This window comes from Zingiber officinale, chromosome 5B (assembly GCF_018446385.1).
Source record: "Zingiber officinale cultivar Zhangliang chromosome 5B, Zo_v1.1, whole genome shotgun sequence".
Lineage (NCBI taxonomy): Eukaryota > Viridiplantae > Streptophyta > Magnoliopsida > Zingiberales > Zingiberaceae > Zingiber > Zingiber officinale.
In genome coordinates this window covers 134,872,905-134,894,397 of record NC_055995.1, presented here as the reverse complement: position 1 = coordinate 134,894,397, position 21,493 = coordinate 134,872,905, and the positions used below count along the sequence as shown (strand labels likewise).

General features: G+C 36.3%; 2 protein-coding genes across 4 annotated transcripts; both read right to left on the bottom strand.

The window, feature by feature from the left end:
- Positions 1-8,681: 8,681 nt before the first annotated feature.
- On the bottom strand, positions 8,682-11,913 carry LOC121986141 (SKP1-interacting partner 15-like). 3 transcript variants are annotated; one of them, XM_042539961.1, is made up of 2 exons: positions 10,575-11,913; positions 8,682-8,918 (listed from the first exon to the last, which is right to left on the bottom strand). In XM_042539961.1, the coding sequence occupies exon 1, from the start codon at positions 11,813-11,815 to the stop codon at positions 10,595-10,597; it is 1,221 nt and encodes a 406-aa protein (XP_042395895.1). In that variant the 5' UTR covers positions 11,816-11,913; the 3' UTR covers positions 8,682-8,918; positions 10,575-10,594. The 3 variants fall into 3 exon arrangements, with proteins under 3 accessions (XP_042395895.1, XP_042395896.1, XP_042395894.1); XM_042539962.1 differs by having other exon boundaries at positions 8,682-8,913; XM_042539960.1 differs by having other exon boundaries at positions 8,682-8,927; positions 10,575-11,910.
- Positions 11,914-13,803: 1,890 nt separating this feature from the next.
- Positions 13,804-19,483, bottom strand: LOC121986140 (soluble inorganic pyrophosphatase). Its single transcript, XM_042539958.1, has 9 exons — positions 19,357-19,483; positions 17,155-17,283; positions 17,041-17,069; positions 15,072-15,137; positions 14,843-14,950; positions 14,611-14,676; positions 14,415-14,535; positions 14,218-14,299; positions 13,804-14,132 (listed from the first exon to the last, which is right to left on the bottom strand). The coding sequence occupies exons 2-9, from the start codon at positions 17,270-17,272 to the stop codon at positions 14,090-14,092; spliced, it is 633 nt and encodes a 210-aa protein (XP_042395892.1). The 5' UTR covers positions 17,273-17,283; positions 19,357-19,483; the 3' UTR covers positions 13,804-14,089.
- Positions 19,484-21,493: the final 2,010 nt, after the last annotated feature.

Sequence of the window (21,493 nt, the reverse complement as noted above, 5' to 3'; positions counted from 1 at the left end):
AGTCCTGGACACGTGGTCAGGGACACGTTCTCCAATTGGTCATAGGCACGTCCTCCAATTTGTCCGTCGTACAATCTGCATGTTAACCATGCCTCATGTCAACGACATCATCCCCCAAAAGTATATCCAAAGGCACATTAGCATTCCCGCTAATCGGCCGAGCTAAGTACTCCTTCGCTCGGAAGGACACGACTGCTCTTTCATACGGCGACAAGTTTCAATAGTACGTTCTTACCCGACCGGAATAACGTTTCAGTCATCTCCAAGCTCCTTTGCTTTGTGACGAACTTCTGGTGATCTTGGCTACACGGGCGCTTCACTTGGCCCACCTCTTTTAAGTCGGGCAACATATGTCGATCGACCCATGATGTAAGGCTCCATTCATCAACCCTTAGTGGGCCCGTCAATTTTCTGGCGTTGACCTTCTTGGCTTTGACCTCTACGTGGTTGTTATCTTCCTCTTTTGACCTACATTTATTGGACCTCCTTTATCAGCGCATCTAACATGCAAAGTTAAAGTTTTATTTAGAAACGTTTCTCTAATTTACTTTTGATTTAAATAAAAAAATCCTAAAAACATTTTGAACGAGTGAGTATGGCACATATATTCTAACCTTGAAATTTTATCACGAAGATTCAGTGGTAAATATTTAAGATAAAACTATAGCAGTCCGGAGGTCAAAAGTCATATTTCACCATCTCTATGAACCGCACCCAGACACTTGTCACTTATCGTGGCAAAAGATGAATACACTCGTCCCCAGCGCCCCTACCAACCTATCCCAAGGCCAACACGGAGAAAGTAAATCACAAACGGCTACTAGTCTTTGGAATACTGACTAACACATAAGGGAAGTATTTACCTCGACTTTGCCGAGATTCGAATCCTAGACCTCATTGTGACAACACCTCATACGCTAGCCACTAGACTCATCCAAAGGGACCAAACACTTGTCACTTATGCTTTGCTTACTCCAAGACATGGAAAGAGAAAGGAAAAGAATTCCGGTAGAAAAAAATCCCTCAAAACAAAGGAAGAGAAAGACAACAGCAAAAAGGAAAAAGAAAAGAAAAACAAAAAAAAAAGGGTGAGCGCTCCCGGTCACCTGCTTATAGGCGAGCTCCCCCAGTCGCCTACTCGCGGGTGAGCGCCCCTGGCCGCCTACTCGCGGACAAGCGCCCCCGGCCACCGCTTGCTCATGGGCGAGCTCCACCGGTCGCCTACTCACAGACAATCTCCCATGGCCACCGCCTGCTCATGGGCGAGCTCCACCGGCCACCGTCTGCTGTCGGGCGAGCGCCCCAGACGTCCGCCTGCTCGTGGTCGCCCGCCTGCTCACGGGTGAGTGTGAGGCTGCCAGCCAACTTGCGATCAACCAGCCTACTCTCTTGCTTGCCGGTAAGTCCAAGGCCGCCCGCCTACTCGTGGGCGAGTTACCTGCGAGCGTGAGGACGCCCGCCTACTCACTTGCTCGTGGGCGAGCGCGGGGCCACCCACCTATTCGCGAGGCCGCCCACCTGCTCAAGTCACTTGTTAGCACAAGGCGTGAAGCTATTGGTGACAGCGACGTGGAGGGAGGAGTAGAGGAAGGAGATGTAGGCTGGATTAGTTAAAGGCGGACAAAAACAGAAGGAGGGGAGAGAAAAGGCTAAGAGGAGAAGACAACAAGGAGGGCGGTGGCGGAGATGGTGCCAACATGCGGTGGAGATGGTGCTCAGGTGGCGGAGATGGTGCCAACATGTGAGCAGAGGATGGGCGTGGGCTTCCCACTCGATTTTGGGAGGTTAAAAAAAATCAAAAAATATGATCCGTTGATGGATTTAAGAATCCATCCACTCATTATTTGATAAGAAGTAAACAATGGAAAGAATGATTAATCCGTCCTTCCTCGTGAAATATACACTGAAAAATTTTCTCTACGAAAAACATTCCTTGATTTTTAAATCCGTTAACCCAAGTAAACATAACAATAGACTTCCTCGCTTTACCTCCCTCTTAGGCCGCTCCACATTTTTGTTCTTGAAATTTTATCATGGGATGAAACGACACAAATGTCTTTGTTTCACTATAAAAAAAACAATAATTTAGGGATGAAATTTTGGGAGGAATATTTTTTGTCCCAAAATCGTAACAAGTTTGGCAACAAAAACAAAATTTGACCCAAATTAACAACAAAATATTTTTATCGCAAATTCCCAACGAAAACTATTTTCGTCGCAAAATTCATCTCAGATTCTGGAACGAATCCAGGATTCATCCCAAAATCTGGAACAAATCCAGAATTCGTCCCAAATTAAAACAATTTAAAAAATATTAAAAAAAATATAAGGGGTGAATCCATGGATTCGTTCCTTGGATTCGTCCCAAAATCATTTTTTTAAAAAAAAATCGGAAGTCTTAAATATGGACTTAGAGATATCGAAATTTCATGAAACAAATTTCTATGTGTTCGTATCATTCTCCTCATCTCAAATATGTCCTCATCCATAATTTTGACCTTTTATTTTGAGTGTGGTGATTTTTTAACCCGAATTTGATGTAATTCGGATTAAAAACGTCGCACTCAATAAATTAGGTCAAAATTATAAATGAGGACATTTTTACGACCAGGAGAACGATAAAAACATATAAAAACTTGTTTCAAAGAATTCCGATGTCTCTAAATCCATATTTGAGCCTTCCGATTTTAGTTTTCTTTTTATTTTTAATTTTTTATATTCTGGGACAAATCCAAGATTCGCCCGAGATTTGGAGACGAATCTATGGATTTGTCCCAAAAAACAAAAATAAAAAAAAAAAAGAATCGGAAATCTCAAATATAGACCTAGAGACATCGGGATTTAATGAAGCAAGTTTCTATATGTTCGTATCGTTCTCCTTATCATAAAAATGTCCTCATTTATAATTTTAACTTAATATATTGATTGTGGTGACCTAATTCATGGTAAAAAATTACCACACTCAATATATTAAGTTAAAATTCTGGATTATGATATTTTTATGATCATGAGAAAAATACGAATGCATAGAAACTTGTTTCATGAAATTTCAACATCTGTAGATCAATATTTAGTACTTCCGATTGATTATTCATTTTTTTTTAAAAAAAATTAAATCTGGGATGAATACAGGAATTCGTCCCAAAATCTAGGACGAATCCAGGATTCGTCCTAGAATCAAAAAAATAAATAAGAAAATAAAAATGAATCGGAGGTTCTAAATATAGACATAGAAATCTCGAAATTTCATGAAACAAGTTTTTATTCGTTCGTATTTTTCTCTTGATCATAAAAATATCATAATCTAGAATTTTAACATAATATATTGAGTGTGGTGATTTTTTAACCCGAATTTGACATAATGCATTTTTAAAAATCACCACACTGAACATATTAGGTCAAAATTATGGATGAAGATATTTTAATGATCAAGAGAAAATTAGAAACCCATAGAAACTTGTTTAATGAAATTCGGATATCTCTATTTCCATATTTAGTGAAACATAGATAGTTTACTATTAATTAAGTATGTTGATGTTCAACGCATGTTTGGATGTGTCTAAAACTTAAAATATAGACATACAGATGTCAAAATTTCATGAAACAAGAGTTTATGAGTTTCTAATTTTCTCCTGATCATAAATATACCCTCATCCTTAATTTTAAACTAATATATTGAGTGTCATGATTTTTTTAATCTGAATTAGGTCAAAATTCGGGTTAAAAAATCACCACACTCAATATATTATGTTAAAATTATGGATAAGGACATATTTACAATCGGTACAAAATTAGGAACTCATAGAAACTTTTTTCATGAAATTTTGAAATCTCTAGGTCAATTTTTAGGGCCTCCGATTAATTTTTCTTTTATTTATTATTTTTTAAATCGGGGACGAATCTTGGATTCGTCCCTAAATCGTCCCAGATTTAAAAAAAATTAAAAAATAAAAAATCATTCGGAAGTCCTAAATATGGACCTAGAGATCTCAGAATTTTATAAAACAAGTTTCTATGCATTCGTATTTTCCTCCTGATCATAAAAATATCCCAATACAGAATTTTAACCTAATATATTAAGTGTAGTGATTTTTTTAACACGAATATAACCTAATTCGTGGTAAAAAATCACCACACTCAATATATTATGTTAAAATTATGGGTGAAGATATTTTTAAGATCATGAGAAAATTAGAAATCCATAGAAACTTGTTTCATGAAATTCTAACATCTCTAGGTCGATATTTAGGGTTTTCAATTGATTATTCTTTTTTTTTTTTTAATCTGGGACGAATATTGGATTCATCCTCGATTTAGGGATGAATCTTGGATTCGTTCCCGATTTGGGGACGAATCCTGGATTCATCCCCAAATCTGGGTCAAACACATAAATTCGTCCCAAAATCTGGGATGAATCCAGGAATTCGTCCCAATACCTGGGATGAATCCAGAAATTCATCCCAAAATCTGAGACGAATCGAGGATTCACCCCAGAATCAAAAAAATAAATAAGAAAATAAAGCTGAATCGGAGACTCTAAATATAGAACTAGAGATCTCGGAATTTAATGAAATAAGTTTCTATGCATTCGTATTTTTCTCCTGATCATAAAAATATCATAATTCAGAATTTTAACCTAATATATTGAGTGTGGTGATTTTTTAACCCGAATTTGACCTAATGCATTTTAAAAAATCACCACACTCAACATATTAGGTCAAAATTATTGATGAAGATATTTTAATGATCAAAAGAAAATTAGAAATCCATAAAAACTTTTTTCATGAAATTCGGATATCTCTATTTCCACATTTAGTGAAACATAGATAGTTACTATTAATTAAGTATGTTAATGTTCAATGTATGTATGGATATGTGTCTAAAATTTAAAATATAGACCTACAGTTTCATGAAACAAGAGTTTATGAGTTTATAATTTTCTCCTGATCATAAATATACCCTCACCCTTAATTTTAAACTAATATATTAAGTGTCGTGATTTTTTTTTAACTTGAATTAGGTCAAATTCGGGTTCAAAAATCACCACACTAAATATATTAGGTTAAAATTATAGATGACATATTTACGATCGGTACAAAATTAGAAACCCATAGAAACTTGTTTCATGAAATTCTGACATCTCTAGGTCAATTTTTAGGACCTCCGATTATTTTTTTTTTATTTTTTTATTTTTTAAAATCATAGACGAATCAATCCAAGATTCGCCCCAGATTTAAAATAAAAAGAAAAAGAAAAAAAAATCATTCAAAAACTCTAAATATGAATCTAGAGATCTCAGAATTTTATGAAACAAATTTCTATGCATTCATATTTTTCTCCTGATCATAAAAATATTCTAATCCAGGATTTTAACCTAATATATTGAGTGTGGTGATTTTTTTAACACGAATGTGACATAATTTGTGGTAAAAAATCACTACACTTAATATATTATGTTAAAATTATGGATGAAGATATTTTTAAGATCATGAGAAAATTAGAAATTCATAGAAACTTGTTTTATAAAATTCCAACATCTCTTGGTCGATATTTAGGGCTTCCGATTGATTATTCTTTTTTTTTTTTTTTGAAATCTGGGACGAATATTGGATTCGTTCCAGATTTTGGGACAAATCCAAAATTCGTCCCAGATTTGGGGACGAATATTGGATTTGTCCCAGATTCTAGGACGAATCTTGGATTCGTCCCCAAAATTAGGGACAAAAATGACGACGAAATATTTTTGTTTCTAAAAAAAATCCTAAATTCCTTCCTCCCACATCCAGATCCACTTTTCTCAACCCGGTCTCGTTCTCGGCGGCGGTAGCCATCTCCAGCGGCGGCGCAGGTAATCCCTCTCTTATCTTTTCTCTGCCCTCTCCCCTCTGCCCTCTTCATTTGGTCGCGGCTAGCCGCGCATGGCGACGCCTGGCCACGCATTGCGGCCCCTGCCCGCGTCGCCTTGCGTCGCCGTGCGTGGCCACGCTTGGCCTCACGTGGCCTCGATGGTCGCGCCTAGCCTTGCGTGGCCGATGGCCACGGTTGCCCCCAGAGGCAAACCAGTGGTCGCAGCTACCCCCAGCAGTAAATCGTGGCCGCGACTACCCCCAGGGGCATACCGGTGGCCGCAGCTGCCCCCGATGGTTGTGGGGGCAGCTGCGGCTATAGATGTCTATTTTAACTCTTATATAAATTAATTTTATTTTTGATTTATTATGTTAAGGTACTGACTAAATTTGTAATATTATTTGTGTAGGTCTCAATTTGCTATGAGCTCGGTGTAGTTGGAGACACTCGTATAATAAAGCACTCTTGTAGAACTTCCCCGTGGCATTCTAGCTAGTACTGGCATTATTCCTTTCAAAATATCATCTAGTAATATTTTATATATAAGTGTGTTCCTTTATTTTGATAAGGTGCTCTTTGTTAATTTGTCTTCATTGATAAGATTTATATGTAGTAATTTTTAATAGTATTTAATTATATAAATACAGGCAAAATGCAGAATGAAAGAAGTTGGATGTATAATAAGAATTTGCCTGATCGTCAGAGTTTAACTGATGAGTTTATCATTGGCTTGAGGTAATTTTTAAATTTTGCTTCTTATATTTAGTGTTTTTAACTATTAATTCATGGATTGTGAATCTTTCAATTTTTTTTATTTTAATTAATATTGTTATTTTATTTTTAGCAGAGTTGGTGAGCCAAAAATCTATGTCGGCGAAAAAGTAAGTATTTAGTAACGCACTCTTAGTTGAACATGTTGTATTTGCAATTTTATTTATTTATTTTTTTATCATTTTCTTTTGATGAGTTAATAGAAGAGTTAAATAAGGACATCATTCTTTTTACAAACTTGTTGAAATATGCAACTATTACATTATGAGTTAGAATTATGAATTATGATTAGAGTTTTACTAGCAGCAAAGTAACCATGAGCATTAAATGCAAGTCTAGTATCAACTAATTCATCTTGACGATTTTGTGTTTTCATCATTGGAGACATTTTCATATGATAAGAATTTTAATAAGGCATCCCATTCTCTTCATGTCAAATTGAAAGCTAATAGGATTTTTGTAACTATGATTTGATGCAGTGAAATAGGTTATATCATATTTAGGATATTTGTAGTTACAATTTGATATAGTAAAATAGATTGCATCATATTTAGGAAACTTGTAATTACAATTTGATGAGGTGAAATATGTTGTATAATATTGAGGATACTTATAATTACAATTGAACCTGGTGAAATAGGTTGCAACATGTTTAGGATATTTGTAGATAGTGGAAAGGAAGGTGGAGAGGAAGGTGTTGAAACTTGCAGGCATAGTGGTTCTGGGCAAGGATTGCAAAGTAGAATTATAATTTAAGTATTTATCTTTCTTGTTAGAAATGATCTGATTTATTTGTATGTTTTTATGCAGGAAAAGAAGATTATATGAAGATGAGTTCATGTATATATTATTTATTTTGAAAAAACTTGTATAACTTTTAGGAGGTGTTGGATTTGTATTACTTTTTGTACTATTTGATTTGTATCAGATTTTGGAATCTTGAAGAAGAAAGTTCTTGTATAACTTTTTGAAAATTTTTTGAATTTGTATTACTGTAAAATTGATTTCAAATATTAATAGATGTGTATATATGTTAAATATGATATGATAATGTTAATTAGGATGTGTTGAATGTTTATGATGTGATATTTAATTTTGTTGTGATATGTAGTTGAATGAAAATTGTAGAAATAAATTAGTTATGTTGGAAGTTTTTGGATTTAGGGACGAATTTGACGACAAACTTTTTTTTGTTATCAAATTATTGTAATTGTATCGATAATTTTGCGACAAATTATTTTTCGTCCCAAAATTCATCCCAGATTTTGGGACAAATCCATTGATTCATCCCAGAATCTAGGACAAATCTATGAATTTATCTCAGATTCACATAACACAATTTTTTTGTTTATTTTCGTCGTCAAATTTATTACAAATTTAGGACGAAAACTAATTTGTCACATATCATAATTTTTTATATTATTATTTTTGTTACCAAATTCGATGTAAATTCTACAACAAAAAGATTATTCGTCCCAACTATTACAAAATTTGTAACAAATTCACATATGCATCCTAGATTCTGGAACAAAATTTGAGACAAAATTTTTTTTTATCATAGATCATAATTTTTTTTTTATTATTTTCATCGCTAAATTTGTTACAAATTTGAAACGAAAATTTATTTTTGTTACAGAATTTGCAACAAATTTGACGACAAAATTATAATTTGTTGTCAAATTCATCCCTAATTTTACAACAATTTACGACAACTATAATTTTTGTTACAAACTTGACAACGAATTTGACAACAAAAATATTATGCGCCGCCAATTTCGTCCCCAAATTTGTCGCCAAGTTGGCAACGAGAATTTTGGGACAAAAAATTTTTTGTCGCAGAATTCGTTCCAAAAATTTTTGCAACAAAATTTTTTTCGAAATTAGTCCCAAAATAATTTTTTTTTTTTTTTTGTAGTCTTTCTCTTGTGCCGAAGTTTAGGTCAAAACAGCCCACGAGTTTTCATCACTCCAATACCCTTCTATCGTTCCCCTCCCTCGTCGATTCCTCCACTATGACTAAACAAATATCAGCATCTATAATTTTTAACAGGAAAGAAAGAAGATACCCAGACATTGGAAATTTGCATTACACTAATACAGAAATAAAAAACTTCGAGTTTTTTTTTTACCATTGTATTTAAAGTCTGATCGAACAATAATGAAAATGATAAGCATCCCCTTGGTTGCTGCTGCAGTATACAAGTCCAAGGGAAACGAAACTAATACCTGAAACTGCTTCGGGTTTTTTTTCGTGTGCCAAGTCAGTTCTAATGCCACAGAGGCAGACGAGATGGCCTGCGCTGCATAAACTACAAAGGAATAAGTGATTTAACATAAGAATTAAGATGCGGGCCAGTTTAGACCTAGAAGGAGCTATGAACCAAACGAGGCCTCAGTTGTGAAATAAAACACTCTCAATGAATAAACTTAGTCTCTAGGAACATTTGGTGTATAAACTAGTTTTCTTGGGGAGAACATAAGATTAGGGTTTACAAAATACCTAGTGTGGTTTTCACTTACTACACTGAAATAACATGAAAAGAGGAAAAAAGAAACTGAAACACAAAGGGATCCAGATTATTTTATGGATTAAGTTGTCTTCATGTGAATAGGAAAAATGCTAGCAAACCCAAAATAAATGTTGATGATATTTAAAATATGACCAAAAGCCAAGTTTCATTTACAACTAACAGGAACTTTCAAGAACAATTGATAAGAGTGATCTGAATTTGATGCTCCCATGTCTTCTTAAACTTGTTATGTTGTTAGCCATAATAATGAAATGACCCTAGCCAGCTGAAGTTAAGATTATATATCTAGTTGTTCAACACAAAAGGATAACGATAGTTCTGAAAAGTTAAAATTCTATAAGCCCTTGTGAAGGGACTAAACCATGTGATTGAGAAGTTGTCCATGTTATGTAAGACAACTTAAACACATGGTATACATAAACAGAACTTCCCTGTAATATAACAACTCTTTCAATCAGTAGTTAAATCGATTTGAAAAGTCTGAAGAATCATCTGATGATAATGAGATACTAAATCATATGGATTCTACTTTGACAAGTTAACTAAACTAAATGCAAAAAATTCTGAGGGCTCAGTTGGCCTAAGTATGCCCTATGTTAGATAAAGAAATAACCCAAGAATATTCGACAAATCAGCAATCCATTGAGCCATCCACTTATTTTCTTCCTATGAAATTAAAACTACCAGCTTGCCCAAGTAGGTTTCTGAAGAATCAATCAGATATTTGCCTAAACAACATCTAGCATATAGATGTAGATTTGGCCTCCACTAGTTCAAAGTTTTACAACATCCACTTTACAAGCTAGTCCTTCGCTTGATCTTAGGATAATAATTGGATAAAGTGAATCCATTTGTATAACAATAATCAATACTGATCTAGTTGAGCTAAGATCTATCATCCATTTCAAATTTACACCCATTGAGGATAAAAGAAGTTGACCAGGATTTTGCACGGTGCTAAGAGAGGGCAGCACGATATGATTTCAGCTGCTACGGATTCAGTATAATCTATTGGAAAATAACAAAGGCACATACATCTCCTCAGTTCAATTAATTTCAATAGATCACAGTATCTTACACTGCTAATATGCACCATTTCAATTGGAAGAACTTGTAGATCATAATTAAAAAGAAGCGACAAGTTTTTAAAAGAATTAGTGTCAAATTACATAGGTGAATTAGCATCTTGGATTGAGAAAATGAAGAGGATTAATATGATGGTTCACATGTGTTTGAAGTGTTCAACTATGGAGATTAGAGTCCAACTCTCTACTAAATAGACTTTGCATTTCGAACACACAAAGATAACATAACGATGACTAGTTAGTTCAAAAGCATCATAACTTATGCATGATAATTGATTGGAAAGGGAAAAAAAAACTCAATAGAAAAGAACAAATTTCTCGAAAAGAAGTATGTTGTTACCTCATCAAATTGGCTGCTAGTTAAGCAGTGGCACCATATCCAGCATGGAAAACAAAACCCCTGTAAACCCCGTCATTCGATCCTGGAAGGCCATCAACCCAGGTCCATACTCCGCACCCACCCTTCTCGTCTTCCTCCCACATTACCAGCTTTCCTCTTACTCTCCTCCCAGAGAACCAAACCCTACCATCGCCGCCAAACACCTTCACCTTATTATTAGCCCCAGCTACAGCTGCTGCCATGGAACCAAATGCACAACCACTGAAGCAGCGATACATCTCCGGTGGCATCCTTCCTGCCTCGTCCCACTCCAATGTTTCAAGATCAAGCCTCAAGATAAGCACTGTAGAGCAAGGCGCATCTGCAGCAAGCGATGACCGCAGCCCTCCGATCATCAAGATTCGTCCCCCGCCGGCCCCAGCAAGTAACCGCGGCCGCTTGAGAATGTTGAACACGTCCCCCCACTCGGGCCGCTCCACCGCGGCCCACTTTCCGAGGTCGAGGAGGCGGCAGGAGAAGAGCCGCCACAGGCTACGCCAAGGTGTGCCCACATCGCAAAGGGCAAAGATCGCGCCGGTCATCAGGACGGGGCTCCGAGGTTTGGAAGGGAGGTTGAGGGAGAATTTAAGCCAGCGGTCTGTACCCTGTCCACAGGAAAGAGCGGCGAGTTGTGTGAGGACGAGGGCTGTACCATCGGGACAGGCTAGGACAGTGCCGTGACGGGACCAGGCGGAGCCCAGTGGGGGGAGGACACGATGAGACCCAGTAAGGGGGTTGCAAACAACAAGGGATCTTGAGCTCCTCTCGTTGCTGGCGGCGTCTACCCAGAGGAAAAGGAGGGAGGGTGAGGCAGTGACGGGGGAGGAGGAAGAAAAGGGAAGGGGAAGGCGGAACCATCGCCGGAGGCCGGGATCAAGGGCGAGAAAACAGGGGCGTGGATCGTCAGCGGAAGCGGCGGAGCAACGAGGGTGGCGGAGGGCGAGGAGGCGAAGCGGGGGGAGGGAGGAGAGGAAGGGAAGGGATGAGAGCGCATCGCGGAAGATCCGGCAGACGGAGCGGCAAGCCACGGCCTCGGAGAGAGAGAGACGCCCGAAGACGTTGTGGAGGGCGTCCTGGTGGAGGAGATGGATCGGGATCACCGGCTGAGGAGGAGCACCCGGCTCGATCTCCGACGATTCTGCGACTGTGGAGGAATCCAGCGAGGCGAACATCATGCTATAGTTCCCTTCGTTCGAAGGCATATCGTGCCCGTCTACGTCGCCGCCGCCGTCGCAATCCGCCGGTGGGGCGACTGTAGAAACAGCTGGCGGCGGATGAAAAGGTGAGGGGCGGAGAGGAGGGGTGGGGAGTCATATTGCGACGAAGCTCGATCTGGTCACCAATGTAGAAGCGACTGAAGCCACGACATGGTGAAATGCCGACGTGGCAGCAGTCGTGGACTCGGTGTCGCTCGTCGGACGGTCGGAGCGGGGTCGCGAGCTAAATCGTATTCTGTTGGGAAGTGGTGCATTCGCGACTCGAATCAGTGGGGACATTTTAAAGTAATAAATTTGGTCAAAATAAATTCTAAATTCCTAAAAAAACCAAGCTAATAAATATCAAAAACACCAAAGGACTCAAACCTTTTTTTAAAAATACTATTTTATCTATATCCGTTAATAACTTGACACGTGCCAATTAAACACAATAGATTAGCACTTGGCAATACTATTAATATATTAATTATTCATCATATGGACCCGCTCATACATTACTAAACTTCCTCAATTATAAGAGACCGTTAACATAACAATATCATATTTTATTAATATATTAATTATTTAATTATTTAATTTTATATATAGATATGTATATTCACACGGAGAGATTCGGCTTCAGTGCCTGACTTGAGTGAGTCGAGATGTTCAAAAGTGATTTGAGCACTACAAATAAATTAGAGTGCCTGGATCATTTTTAAATCCCTCGACTCTCAAGTTTACAGTTCAAGTCCGTAAGGTTTGTAGCGTATAAAACCTCAATATAAAAGTCTACTCTATAATAATAATGTTAAATTTATTTAAATATTATTAGTTTAAGCTAAATTTAGTAATTAACTTAACATTTTAAAAATAACTAACATAATCTAAATTTTCATGTTCTTTATCTCTCTATTGACATTGCAATATACACGTATTACGCGTTTTAATAAGAGATTCAACCTTCAATATTGTAATTATCTTCCTCAGCCACATCAAAGGTCACCCTCAATTTGACTATGTGCAAATTCTTTGTTACACATATTACACGATAAAACAACTTCGAACAAGGAATAAACGAGAAATGCCACAATTTTTTTAAAATTGGCACCACAAAATCGACTTACGCAACTAATTCTGAAATAACCAATTTAATCTGATAAAAAAAATTTCATCAACCACCGTAATAAATTAAGAAGTGTTACTATTTATTTGGATGAGGTGAGAAGAATGTTCATTAAAATAAAATATTCATATTCGCTTTATGTGGAAGAGTGGAAGGTTAATTAACCTAACATGTAAAGAATAAAATCCTTCCAAAGCGTAAGAAAATCTTCTTTTTCATTCATGATAAGGAAGATGAAAATTTACAGATCTCTACCTTTCCTTTCCTTTAACTCACTCCTTGCCAAATAAGGTTCACAGTCCCCTTTCTCCTTATTTACCCTTCCCAACTTTTCCCTCGCCTCCTCTCAAATATAATGTTAAATGCCTAAAAAAATTAAGAAGACGTCTTACTACTGCTGCAGAAATGTCAGGAAAATCAATAACTCGAGAAGAAATGATAATAACTCAAAAGTGTTACTCTAAGGCATCAGATATAATAGAAACCAACTATGATGTTCCATCACTCACTCACTCGAAGGAACACGCAAATAAGATCAGATTAATCTAATCAATCTATTATAATTTGATGAAAAAACAAGATAAGTATACAAATTATATATATAGAAGAATGAGGTTAAATAATGTGCTCCTCCCAATTATTTCTAGTTAATGTAAATAAACAAAGATGGCATTTGCTGTAAATGTACTACTGGAGAAAATTATTTGTCAAACACTTAAGACTTAGTGACTTTTAACTCCAGAAATATCATTTATAGCAAAATTAAAAGATACTTGATGCATAATCCTATTCCCCAAGTAAAGCCTAGATCAACAGCTTGCAGACTCAGCCACTTAGTTAATTAGCATTATTGTTTCAAGAAAGGGTATGACAAAAGAGCAACTCGGTGCATGAAACTCCTGCTATTGCAAGATCCTAAAGAAGGATCGGATCACATTGAGTTTATAATATGCAGCATTATTCTGCATTGCAAGAGGCTGATTTCTATGACCACAAGATCACAGACAACTTTACCATATAATAATATGGAAAAACTGAACAAGTTTAATTATTGCTGCACATAGACTTGTTTAAGCAATCAATAGGAGGAGGATGGTCACAACCTTCCGATAGGCTTGGATGAAATTATTAGTAATTGCAGCAGCCACTTAGAATCACTGCCTCAAGCTTTGCAATATGTATTGAGCATACAGATCCCTACAATAAGCCAGACAACAAAAATAAAGTTCAAAAAAAATATCCATCTATAGGAAGTTAACTGGTTGATTGTTAAGAAACTTACATGGAGTATTGGATGGCTTCACGGGCAGCATTTGCGGGTAGGAACTCATTCACCGCGACTTCTTTGTTCTCATTTTTCTTATCTGAAAAACTCGTCAAGGGTTTACTCACCTGTATTGTAAAAAAGGGTATGATCCATTGAAAGCACAAGATCATAGGAAGGATAAGCTCCTCAAGAGGACAGTTTTAATTGGATACAATCTTCAAAAAAGCGGCGAATCTCAGCAAGACGATGAGGAGATAACTCATTAAGGTCATTGTAGTGACGATATTCTGGATCATCAGCACAAACAGCAATGATCTTATCATCCTTCTCCCCCTGTTACCACAACCATCAATCTTAGCACAGGTAGGGATGTAAATCTGAATGATTTTGTATCAGGTTAATACCTACCTGATCAATCATAGGCATAAGACCAATGGCCCTGGCTCGTAGGAAGCTACCAGGAAGAACTGGTTCCTGCTTAATACAGTTATTGGGATTTGTATTAGGAATCACCGCAACTAAATGTGTTTATTAACTGAGCCACAATATTTGCTACAAGTACCAAAGGGCATGCAGCAGCCTTTGGATAAATGAAGTTCCAAGAAACAAATTTTGTTACGGTCACAAAGTTTTTACTGACCTGCATGAGGACCAAAACATCAATGGGGTCACTGTCTTCACAAATAGTCCGAGGAATGAAACCATAGTTATGAGGATAGACCACTGAGGAGTATAAGACTCGATCAACCTAGGAAAATGTCAGGCAAATAAGAAAGGGCTTACTGAAGAAACTTGCTAAAGCTGACCAAATATTTGCATGATTTCCAATTCTCCATTTTCACTATTTCTACAGGATAATATAGGTGGACCTTAATTAGCCCGGACTTCTTGTCAAGTTCGTATTTGACTTTACTTCCTTTTGTTATCTCCACCACCTACATTAAAATGTAAAAAAATTATAATCAGGGAGCATCAGCACAAGCAACCATATGAAGAGAAGAGATGATATATCACTAAAGTTACAAAAGCTCACACAAAATTCTGTTAGCTTGATCATCATCTATACAATTTGGTTAAATATCTTCAGTTAAATGAAGAAATAACTCTCTGTGCAAATTTATTTGGGAAAGATTGCCTATTTCACACTCTCTAATGAAATCTTACTTGGAGTGGAAACACAAAACTCAAATATTCTTTCTTGTTTATAAAATAGAAAGTGATAGCTGGTAGCAGTGGCTTTTCACTCAATTTAGGCTGAAACCAAATCCGAACAAAAAAACACTCGAAAATATTACAGAAACAATAGGAATGAAGACCTTGAGAAGTTTGAGAATACAACGCTCCAGAATTAAATTAAAGGAGTTGATAGTTGAACTCGATGGAAATATGAGTTGATCCAATTTTTGATGAGTAAAATGTTCGAGAATTATCTTCACGGTTTCTCAAAGAGAAGTTGCCACAAATTTATGAAGTTTGCATTGTCATGTGACAAATTGTGAAGAGTGGCAGAAACATGAGATAGATTACAGTTTCAACTTTTCGTAAGACGAGTTAAATTGGAAGAAAGAGTAAAGTTTTGTATTAACCTGAGAGAAATACTGAGCAAAATTTTGATATTTAGAACCTGTTTTTCACTTCTATTTTTATTTGACTCAGTTTTGTAGTAAAGTTTTTCACTTCTAGCTTCCACTTTATGATTTCCAAGGGTACTTGTTCTGAATCTGTTTTCTTTTTTCAGAAATCTATTCCTTCTTTCATTATTTGCTCCTCTTTTCAATTTTTTAAAGAGCCATGACCTCCCCTTCAAATGCCTAGTAAAGATCCATGCTTTAGAAAAGGTCCTAGTACAGTAAGGAAAAAGATGGTAAGGTTGCCATTATAGGCATCACCAAAAAATGTGAACAGCCAATAAGGTTGCCATTGTAGGTGTCTGGGAAGATAATACTGCATCACCAACAGCATGAAGTGGAGGCGAAGATGGCTCATTGAGAGCTTTTAATGCAAGGTGGCAAAGGCAATGGAAGGAACCCTTGGCATATCCTTTACACCAATGAGGAGATTGAACCATGGATGGATGCCTCTTCTCGAGTATAATTTGGAACACAAAGATGAGGATCACACCACAGAATTCACAAGCTCAAAACATGGTCACAGATAAACTGGACAAGGGGAAGAATGATAGGGCATTATAACTTAAATTAATAAAGAGGTGATGGGATTATAGTGCTGACAAAAGAGTGTGTTGTGGAGGAAAAATTGAAATGGGAAAAGCAGGTGAGAACAAAAAATATTTAGAGTTTTGAAGGAGTGGTCATACAGTCATATTAAGATCACAGTTGCCTTCCCCTACAATGAGAAAGAAAACCCAAACTCTGGGATTGAAAGCTACTCTAACACCAAATTCAGAATCATAATATATTGTATTCATTAAAAAAAAACAAAATATATAATGGACTTTGACATAATATTTAATAATCAATACCCAATGTGGGACTAGACTAACAACACATGATTATTTACTCTATAAACTTTAACATTCTGGAACTTAAACTGCACAAGAAAGATCTTGTTCTCCATAAATTTCTTCACCAAATAATAGGATAAAAGGCAACTACTTTTATCTAATGTATTAACCTACAACTACTTGTCCCCTAATATTCCAAACCAATCTTTTATCGCACAATGTACTATCTTACCATACAGTGTTTTTAAATGCCAAATGTTTTTTCTTAGAAACAGTAAACTTGGCGTTTGTGACATCCACAGAAAACACTTTGACATCTGGGTCAGTTTTGCATCAGCTAGTATAACTTTGATGAGTTAAGAATGGAGACTTACGACATTGAAAACAGCAGGGGCCCCAGGACCTGCAAATAAGGTTTCATTTTAAGTTAGTTTTATATGTTTTAAAAGCAATTATGAATATGTTGCTGCAGTAATTTAACTTTGTACCTATTTCAAGATCATGCCATGGATGAGCAGCAACTGTTCTCCTTGACATTGATGACAGAATCCTCTCATTTAGTCGTGGAGCTTGGCGTGTCTCTATTGAAGAGTCCCCATTTTCCATACTAATAATTCCTGAAAAGAAAGCAAAAGAACATAAATGTACTGAAAAGGAGTTTGGCATTGAACCTTGATGACTGCAACTGCAACTCCAACTCCAACTATTATTAAGAAAAAAAAAACATGAAACAGTTCCTTATACAATTCTTAATTGTAGGCCAAAACGTTCATGTATACATGAAAATTTTGAATGACATATGACCCTTTTAGGTGCAGTGAACTTTTCCAATTTGAGAAGGAGAACAAACTTCCATTAAAAAAAAAGAAAAAGGGTGTAGCTAAAGAAAGCTTTCATTGTATAAAATCAAAGTATGACATACTTATGCAACATATCTTATCAAGCATCAAATGTTAAAAACATAAAGCATAGAAATGCTTCATTAGTAGCTTAAGAATATTGGGTGATAGGTCACTTTAATCAAACTTAACATGGTACTACGGCAAGGAGCTTCTATGTTTGAATCTTGCCCTTATCATCTCCAATTACCTCAAATCAGTTTAATTATAGTGTTTTATCAATCTAATTCAATCTTACATAGAATGCAAGAAAGTTGGTTGAAAGGAAGAAGAGCATATATTCTTTGTAATCGTAAAGTACCTCTAAAAAGAGACGTTCTATATGAAGTTGAATGTTTGGCTATACCTCGAGCATACAAGCAAAAGATGAGAGTTGTAAAGATGAAGATTTTAAGATGGATGTGTGGACATACAAAGATAGACGGGATAAAAAATAAAAATATTAGAGAAAAAGTCATGATTACACTTATTGAGAAAATATTCCAAGGGATACATTTAAGATAGTAAAGAGATGTACTTAGACGACCAATAAATGATTCACATAGGCGATGTGAAACTATGAGAAAAATACACATTAAACAAGAAAAAAAACTAAAGAAGACTTGACTAACAACTATAAAATGAAATAAAATTTATTTAAATATAGATGGCAGTATAGTAGGAGATAAAATCCAATGACATAGAAAGATCCATATGGTCGACCCTACCTAGTGTGAAAGACTTGGTTGTTATTGTTATATCAGTCTAATTCAATCTTAGGCCAAAGTAAAAGTGAGAAGAAATAATACAAAAATAGAAATTGAATTTTTTTCCTAAAAGCATAAATATTATATATCCAATTTTTACCCTATTTAATTTTTCATGTCTTAGATTAATCTCTTTTTTTTTTTAATTCGAATACAACAAAATAAATTGAACTGAACCAATAAAAAAGTTTTGGGCATCCAACTCAGGCCAAATTGGATTTGAATGAAATCCAGTTTAGATTTGAAGTAAATTTCTAAGTGGAGATAGTCTAGTTTAATCGGATAAGAATGAGTGAGAAATTTTGAAAATTAGGAGTTATATAACATCTCTCCTCTCTTTTCTGCCTAGGCATCACTTCTCATTGTCTGCACCAATGCCCTCTCTCAGCTTGATTCCTCTCATCTTCCCCTGTGTGTCACATCGTCGTTTGTCTTCCCCATGCGTCGCCATCGCCTATGCCTTCTCCATGTGTGCACAACACCCATGTTAGTCGTTGGCAACGCTCTCTCTCCCTCTCCATCTCTGTCTCTTATTTTCCTTCTCTCTCATTCTGCTTTGCGACCGTCGCTGCTTATCGCCAAGCAATCGTTGCCTCATGGAAGAGGAATCCACTCGAACAACAAGTCAGCGGCACTAGGAACTTCTTCGGATGAAAGAATTGAGCAAGAAATTTAGAAGCGAAGACGTGCTCAAAACACACACAAAGAGCAGGCCTTCTTATCATCTTAAAATCATCGTTTTGAAAAAAAAAAAAAAACTGAGTCCAATCTGTTAACTGGGATCGAAATGGAAATCAATCCCAAACACAATGGATCCAATAAGAGAGTTAAAGCATCTTAAATCCGGATCCTCTTTAGAGCATCTTCTCTACCAACCAATCCACTGTGCATGTCGAAACCCAATAAAGCAACCCAAGAGTTGATCGGGGATCAATTATCACCGACCAACAAAAAATCGATCATTAGAAAGCCCGCAAAAAAAAACGAAAAATAAGGCGGCTCAACAGTAAGGAACAGTAGTCGATCGGTGGAGAAGAATCTTAACCTTGGTCGGGAAGCAGCAGAGGCGCTTCGGGCTCAGCAAAGCGGCGCCGAAAGGAGCGAATAGCGAGAGCAGCGACGGAGGCGGAAGACCGCCTGCTGAATGCGGATAAAATAAGATGGCGCCTCGGGCAGTGCTGAGCGGAGACAAGATGCCCATGTGCAGCGCACGTGCTGCGGTGATGGAGCGGCTGGGCCGGACTGGATCGCTACGGGCCGGGCCCAGGGGAGAAAAGACATATCGAATTAAATAATTAATTAAAAACTAATATTTTAATTATTAAGGGATGAAGAATGAGCAGGAACAGGGATCCTTAGTCCATCAACCTGTTCATTCATTGATTGGATGAACTGGATCCCACCTATTTAATAAGTGAGGTTCAGTTCATCCAACCAATGAATAGACAGGACCTCTTCTGGTCCAAAATTTTCTGGATCAGAGGATCTGACCTCGTCAAGAAATAAAATTTAACTTAACTTGATAATCCAGGTGTTTAGATTTCGTCCCATTAATCTAGGTTGTAGATAACCTTGCTGTATACTTTTTTCCTAATAATTTGTAAACTTTAATTTTTTAAAGTTTTTTTTATTATGAAATTGTGTCTCTTTTATTAACATGTCGGACCTAAATTATTATTCAGAAATTATTAATTATCTAAATTAAATAAGATTTTCATTGATAATCTTAACTAAATTCTCATTGATAACTTTAACTGATAATTAAAATTATCTAGGATAATTCTTAATCAAAGATACTTTTGTTCCATATTTTGTTAAGTAAAGTCTTAACAAGTCAAAATGATTGGCAGGAAGTCTTGTAAGTAAAATCTCTTAAAAAAAAATGTGTAAGAGATGAATCTGCTAGCAAGTTGCCATATGTCATAGATCATCTACAAGTTTGAAGATATGTTGACTTAGGTGACCCAGACTGAGTAAGATTTAGAAGCTAGAGGCTTGTCAAGGAGGTTTTGAGGGATGGAGCAAGATCAATTTGAAGACATGTGAGATGAGAATTCGAGAAAACTCTATTTTAGTTGTGGATAGAAGTTTTGTATTTAGGTATAATTCGATTAGAGAACATAGGTTCTAGATCGAAGTCAACAAGATTGATCAAGGTCAAGCAAGACCAATCGATTAACATGTGTGATTAGTTGACTAGCTAGAACAAAAAAAAAAAAAAAATTGTTACTTCTAAATCAATTGATATATTTGAATTTAAAGATACTTGAAAATGGCTTAATTGTACAAAGGCAAAACACTCACCTTAGCACCTCCACCAATCGATTTCACGACTAACATGGAAGAAGTTAATCAAGAAACTATAGATAATGAATATATAGGAGGATCTTTTTAATCCTCAGTATTTTACCAAGAATGGACCCCACTTAAAAATGGCTTAAGCTATATATATGATGATATTAAAAAAATGGAAGGTTCTCTGGATCAATCATTTGATGATATAGTTAACAAAAGAATTGGTCATGACTCAATCTAAATCAATTGACTAGCCACACATGTTAGCTAGAGCCCTAGAGCCAATCATTTGATGATTGTATATTGGACTTATTGTATCATATTCTATATAAATAAAGGCATTTGGATTTTGGTTATTATACTTACTTGTATTTGTGCCAAATAAACTAAGTATAATAATGTCCCTGAGTAGACGGTTCTCACCTATATCAATCGGTTAGTTGAACCGATAGTGAGATGATATAGGGAACACTACTCTTAATCATTCATAGTCGAGTATTAACATTCAGGGAATGCAATAAGACTAGCATGTAGGTCAACTCGATGACTTGATCTCACAAGTCATGGATATAGAGATATCAAGTTGACACATGGGTATACATTAGAGAATGTATACTGAATGACCCGCCATGAGAAAGTATCATGGATCGTTATATGAGTGTCATATACTTTCTCATGTGGCTATTAGTATGACTACTAGTCCTTAGACCTAAAGTCACCATAGATCCCTACATAAGGAGTTATGTACTTTAGTTTCGTCAAACGTCACCCGTAACTGGGTGGACTATAAAGGCGATTATTGGGTATGTAACAAATTATGCGAAGGGATGTGAGTGATGTAGATGGGATCTATCCCTCCTATATGACGGGAGTGACATCGGTATTCT

Coding starts and splice junctions, on each gene's coding strand:
- LOC121986141 (XM_042539961.1), bottom strand. CDS start 11,815: ATGCCTTCGAACGAAGGGAACTATAGCATGATGTTCGCCTCGCTGGAT.
- LOC121986140 (XM_042539958.1), bottom strand. CDS start 17,272: ATGGAAAATGGGGACTCTTCAATAGAGACACGCCAAGCTCCACGACTA. Junction 17,070..17,154: donor ATGGCATGATCTTGAAATAG/GTACAAAGTTAA, acceptor CCTTATTTGCAG/GTCCTGGGGCCCCTGCTGTT. Junction 14,677..14,842: donor ATGTTTTGGTCCTCATGCAG/GTCAGTAAAAAC, acceptor TGTATTAAGCAG/GAACCAGTTCTTCCTGGTAG.